Source organism: Dermacentor variabilis, chromosome 10, assembly GCF_050947875.1.
Source record: "Dermacentor variabilis isolate Ectoservices chromosome 10, ASM5094787v1, whole genome shotgun sequence".
NCBI classification, from domain to species: Eukaryota; Metazoa; Arthropoda; class Arachnida; order Ixodida; family Ixodidae; genus Dermacentor; species Dermacentor variabilis.
The window spans coordinates 38,201,108-38,207,639 of record NC_134577.1 but is presented as its reverse complement, the minus strand read 5'-3'; the positions used below and the strand labels follow the sequence as shown (position 1 = coordinate 38,207,639).

The window sequence follows — 6,532 nt, the reverse complement described above, 5'->3', positions numbered from 1 at the left end:
GAGAGAAGGCGGCGGCTTCTGCAGTACCCCACGAGAATTGTACGCCTTTCCTCAAAAATTAGTGAGGGGTCTAACAATTGCCGCAAAATCTTGAACAAAACGACGAAAGTACGAGCATAGCCCGACAGAACTTCGAACGTCTGCGGCTGTCTTCGGAACCGGAAAGTCTCGGACAGCGCGAGTTTTGTCAGGATCAGACTGTACTCCGGAAGCGTCAACGAGGTGGCCCAGAACAGTAATTTGGGAGCGACCGAGACAACATTTGGACGAGCTAAGTTGCAGCTTTGCCTTTCGAAATACATCAAGTATAGCTGTTAGACGCTCAAGGTGAGTGTCGAACGTGGGCGAGAAGACGATGACATCGTTGAGGTAGCAGAGACATGTGGACCATTTGAAACTACGGAGCAAGGAGTCCATCATACACTCATAGGTGGCAGGGGCGTTGCATAATCCAAACGGCATTACTTTAAATTGGTATAGGCTATCATGTGTGATGAACACGGTTTTTTCTCTGTCCATATCGTCAACAGCAATCTGCCAGTATCAAGAACGAAGAGCTTGTTCAGTCATCGTCGGAAGGCAGCACTCATAATAGAAAGATGTGCACCTGTATCGATGAGTGCTGTGACAGGATAGCCATCAATGTCAACGTCAAGAAGGTTTTGGTTCGTGTGTAACGTGAGCAGAGGATTTGAGAACAGGGTGGACAACGCAGCTTCACCTCCAGAAGCTGCAGTACCTAGTTTTCTGGCTGGATCCGGGAGGCGATAGGCGACGGAGAGAAGCGACGGGGTTGGGGCGAACAAGACTGATGGTGTCGAGGTGAGGGAGAGCGGCTGTAGCGAAGGTTCGGGGCAGGAGCATCAGCGGCAATGGGTTCATGGAGGGTGGCATAGGGAACAGAAGGTCCAAAGGGGCGGGAATGAGCAGCGGTGTATATCCGAGGAGGTGGTGGCCATCGGTTGCGGCAATTACAAGTGACGTGGCCGATGCGACAGCAGTGGAAGCAGATCGGCCTGTCATCAGGGATATGCCATTCGGAAGGGTTGCTAGAGAACTGGGGAACCGTGGGTGGAGACGACGAACACCCAGAGTTGAGACCCATGTTCTCGAATTCCTGTCTGACGATGGCCTGAATGAGCGCAATTGTGGTTGCTGGTGGATCGGGAGGCATCGCGGAGAAAGCTGGAAAACAAACGGCCTCGAGCTCGTGGCGAACAATACGGGTTACGTCGTCACAGGGGGTGGTCTGACGCGGTCGACCCTCACATGTCAACGTAGCAGCAGTGTTGGGTAGCCGCGTGATATGATGTGTGATACGGCGGCTCTTAGCTTGTTCAAGGTGACGGCATTCTTTGATGATGGCGTTGATAGTCGAGACGTGGCCGAAAACAAGCAAATTGAAAGCATTGTCGGCGATGCCTTTTAGCACATGCGACACTTTATCTGCTTCAGACATCGTATCATCAGCTTTGCGGCAGAGAGCCAAGACGTCGAGGATGTATGAAACGTACGGCTCTGTAGATGTCTGAACACGAGACGCAAGAGCCTTTCTCGCGGCAGCCTTGCGCCCAATGGGGTCGCCGAACAGTTCCCTGAGCTTTTCTTTGAAACTGTCCCAACTGTTTATCTCGTCATGGGGTGCCGCCGAGATAAAAGATGACATTGGCGAGCATGATTGTGGAGATCATTGCAGAAAGGCAGCGACGGAGAGAAGAGAAGAGAAAGAAAAAAATAAATAGTACGAGCAATACAATAAAAAGATAGTGTTTGGACTGGGCCTCGGGTGTTCACGACGCGACAGCTATTGCACTGAACTGAACCATGCACATGTTCAAGGAATAAAGAAATAAATGCAAAGTAATACACTGCAGTACAGACAAAGCAAAGTTGAGGCGTCTATAAAATGCAGTAAGGGTAAAACAGGGAAGCAAAAACCTTGTAGTAATATAAAAAAGCACTGCAGTATGGAATGAAAGGCACTGAACGCAACAAGTGGTCTTCACTTAAAAGCAAGAATTAAACAGGAAGAATGTGTTGCTATTGCACTAAATTGAACCAGGCACATGTTCAAAGAATAAAGAAATAAATGCAAAATAACACACTGTAGTAGACACAAAGCAACATTGCATAACATTACCAAGAAGAAAAAACGCTGACCTGTGTTCGAATAAATACGGTAATTAGAATTGAAATTCTACTAGGAAATAACTAAGCAGTGCTCACAGTTCATGCAGGCAGCCTTAGGTATGACACCAGGTCAGGAGGGTGCAAACCAAAATAGGATGAAACCTGGCTGCCGTACATGCAAGTGTGGCAGTTAGTGAGGATTGTTGCTCCCTTGTACATCTGTGAAACTTCCTGTTTGAGGAGTTTCTGGTTTTTCTTGTAGTCAAGGAAGGCAAACTGAGAAACAATTTTACCAAATCCCCACTCGACTGCCTGCCGGACCTGGCTCATTCCATAATTGAAAGCCCGTTGGGAAGCTGTGGGGAAGGCACCAGCATAAGGCTTCATCAGAAGTGGCCTCAATGGATACGCAGGGTCACCATACACCACGAAAGTCTCCGTGCCGACAAGCCTCTGAAGCTTTTCGTATGCTTGACTTTCCTGAAGTATGCCTGTAAGAAAGAGTAGCTATGCTATAAAAAAGGAACAACTGAACTCCAATGCACAGTTGTAATTTCATCTGTATGTCATTAATCACAATGTAGAACAAATTGTGAAGAAAGCAGTCATTAAAAGAGCACTGGCACAAAAAATGATCTTTTCTGTTACAATAAGTAGTCAAGAACCCTGTTATCACGACACAAAACTTCATTTGCTTCAGCGTGCAGCAGTTAATTATTTAGAGCCTTGCTTATAATGACTAGTCCAAGTATGCAGCTGACATTGTGCTTCAATTCTTGCATTTTGTCCGTGGCCAGTGCAGCAAACCTCGGCAGGCACTACAAGAACTGTTGCAGCGACAGTGAGAGCATACAAGCATGACTAATAACTGAGGATGACTGGGAGAGCAACAATGAAGGGCTAGGTCGTGGGACGAGCAAGAGCTTGTACAAGGCGCATAGTGGCCAACACAAACCTGTGATGTAGTGCTGTTGTTATGCCCTGGGATGTTTACAAACCCAATTTCTTGATGAGTATGTTGTGAGGTGCTGCACATTGTGTTTTTTTGTGTGCACATAATTTAAAACTGCTTTTTTACATATGCTTTCAGCTACATTTGCTTTTAATATTCTGTAGATGTGTGTGTGTGTCAAGAGGAATCGACCTCACAAGTTATCTAGACTTCGAAATTTTGTGTCGGTACTGCTTTAAGGCATTCTCTGTAACGATGCCCAAGAACCTATGCAAAATAAACCTATACATGTACCAGCTGAGAACAAGGGCTTGCATTGTCTCATTCGTTCTTCCTTGTGTCTGTGCTTGCATGCTTGCATTTCAGTAGTAACACAAATCCGTACCCAATTGTTGTACTTACAATCGTTGGTGTCATAGCATGCACTGCTGGTAATACAACTGTCGCAGTACATGACGTGTATGGTTCGGCTAAGTAATGTTTCCCGAACAAGCCTGCTGTATGTAAAATAGACAAGGAAGTGCGTGACCCTCATGAAAACAACATAAACAAATCCACATGTGTTAGCCTCGGTGCTTCTACTGCTAAGTACTGCAGCATCTTAGAAAGGTATCCATAAGAATAAGCTAGTCAAATACATGAGGCATAAACCATTCATACAAGGGCATACATCCGTGCGAGCACTCCATCCATTTTACATTATAGGTATGTATACATTATCGTGTTTCTTTTTTTGTCTAATAATCGCTGCTTGGGAAGTCAGTGTATCGTTTATAACAGGTGATGTACCAAAACAACATTGTTGCACCTACACAAGAAGACGACGACTGGTGGCCGTGTTGAAAGGACAGAGGCAGAAGACAATGTGAACAGCAACAACTCCTTTTGCCACTCTTGAGCTCACCATTGCGACTAAAATAAATGTCCCCTGCACTCGTAACCATATACTAAATTCTTTCTAACTAGTGAGTAATTATGTCAGTCCCTTTGCATTCCACGTTCGATGCTGATTTAATTAATTTCGCCTCTGAAAAAACAGTCCTCCATTCTGGTCTCTCGGCCATCATTATCACTGAAATATATCTGCACTCTGCACTGATACTTTCAGGCACATCTAAGCATCAAGGACTGTGAAGTACAGGAAGAACAAAGTGTGTTTAAATGGCTATGTAGGAGCACCATCTTGCTGATTTCAATGTGCATTGACTAGAGCACATTCTAAATTGTTTGTTGACATATACTGAGTCAAAATAAGAGTGCACAGGCTCATGGTAGCATCCAAGAAGGCAACTTACCTGCATCATGCCGCCTGCCAGGGTATGGCCCATCCAGTTGGCATATAATTCCGTTAGGGCACATAAATGACTGATATTTTAAACAGTGCACCCTCTTGTGCCCCGAAAAGTATGCCTGTTGATTTCTCTTTGGGCGACATATGGGCCGAGCAGTACCATCCACAAATGCCCAGCAATTATGGAGAGGTGCCCCTTTACTTCTGACGGCCTGCAGCAAGGGAAAAGAAATATATAAGCAAGCTACTCTACTGAAGGTATACAAATATAACTCTTGAAATATGGCTGCTCCTATTGCATCAGAAACTGCAAATGGTCATCAATGAACAAATGCAATGTATGCCACACACAGTGATTTAGAAAGAAATGCAATGCACACCACATTGCATTAGTTGTTATTGAGAATGTTATTCTCAGTTGACTGTTAGTAGGTATAATTGGATTATTTCATGAATTTCTTTGTATGCAATTGAATACAAAAATACTTCTTGCTTGCCCATCTTGGGACATTTCTTTAGCACTTCACAGGTGCATGTAAACATTCATGTGATCACTTTAAATCTGCTCTCAGAGTCCCTGATCGATAAGCTTACTTCCATAATAAAACAGAAAGCACATTTAGAGTATCTATTTTGTGGCCGTTTAGTTAGTTGCTGCTGCTATTTCACCCCATAATCATCTGCAGCTATTAATACTGGCATGAAGCACCACAGTGCGTGTACCAGGAAATTTATTCTCGGGGTTTTGGTGACAGATAAGCTTGTACACAACTTCCTATGCTGATACACATGCTCAGTATCGCCGCTCAGTGAAAGAACGACATACCGGCACAATAACTATTCACTTCCAATAAGAGAACAGATTCTAGGTATCCTCTACATCAAAGACCTTGTTCTCGCCAATCTTAGCACGACAAACTCTAATGTACTAAAGAATATGCATGCTGTGCTCACTTGCACGATAATCTATAGTGCCCAAGAAATATCCTATGTAAGCCAGCAATTATAACATTTCAGCGCTCCTTTCAACACTCAAATGCGTTTCTGCAATAATTAACACAATTACACATGAATCCTATCACTTGTTGCTATGCAAATTATTAGGTGAGTTTTAATGAAGTGTCCGAAAACGCTCTTAGTCTGTTGTTGAAAATAACGAAAATAATGCAATCACACTTCACTTTTAGCGCTTCATTAGATAAGCTTCAGCGCTACTTTATGCTGTGATGGGTAGAGGCACAAAAATCAACACTGCTTGAATATGAACTTCAGCTACGTGGTACTTACATTCGAAAAATCCTTGAGCGAAGCACGTGAAAGCCAGTGGTGATTGTTGCAATCGCTCAACAGGTAGCCAAAGGTTGCTGTGATGTGACTGATCACCTGTGACGTTACACTAGACATCACAGATGAATGCCGCCCAAAAATAGGCTCCAAATCGCACCATCGGTTGGGGTACGCCAGCCGGCGCAATGTGATGCACAAGGCTTCACAGCCAGATACCTTAACATTCTGAGCGCTGACGATCTCTTCAGGCACTCTCAGCGCAGAGAGCAGTTCTGGAATATCGTCCTTGTCAAATCGAAACTGCTGTCGAAACAAAGATTGTTCGATTTTTCCAATATCGAGCAGCCCATGACGCGAACGGTACCTCAGCAGCTCTGACTCGCGGCTGCGCCTAATTTCATTCTCCAGCTCGTCTATGGAGCGGTCCCCTTTCAGATGCCGTGGTTGCACACGCGCCAGCATGAGGTCGTCGATCTCCGCCCACGTTAGCGCAGACAGGAGGCGATGATCACTAAGAATACTTTTCGGCATGCCTAGAGTTATTCGTAGTACAGAGCACAGCGATCGCAATACAAGAAGCCGCACGCTGCGAACGAGGCCAGTAAACTCACGAACGTGCTGCTTTCGGCTATGGTATCGCTTGGCTTGGCTCGATTAAAAAAACGTAATTGTTTTTGGCGACGTCAGATGGCACTGCAAACCACGCTCAAACACGCCAGTCGCGCGTTATGCACCTCTATTCAGCCGACTTTGCGGAACGTCCAACTAAAACTGTCATGGGCGTCCGCTGCGTAGCGTACGCTATAAAATAGCGTATAGCGTACGCTATACTTGCGTACGCTATACTAAAACTGTCTACTATTGAAGTAGTC

At 45.0% G+C, this 6,532-nt stretch overlaps 1 protein-coding gene across 1 annotated transcript; it reads right to left on the bottom strand.

Moving 5' to 3' along the window:
- Positions 1-2,229: 2,229 nt before the first annotated feature.
- LOC142559210 (uncharacterized) lies at positions 2,230-6,265 on the bottom strand. The gene is made up of 3 exons (XM_075670840.1): positions 5,661-6,265; positions 4,378-4,585; positions 2,230-2,621 (listed from the first exon to the last, which is right to left on the bottom strand). The coding sequence occupies exons 1-3, from the start codon at positions 6,189-6,191 to the stop codon at positions 2,230-2,232; spliced, it is 1,131 nt and encodes a 376-aa protein (XP_075526955.1). The 5' UTR covers positions 6,192-6,265.
- Positions 6,266-6,532: the final 267 nt, after the last annotated feature.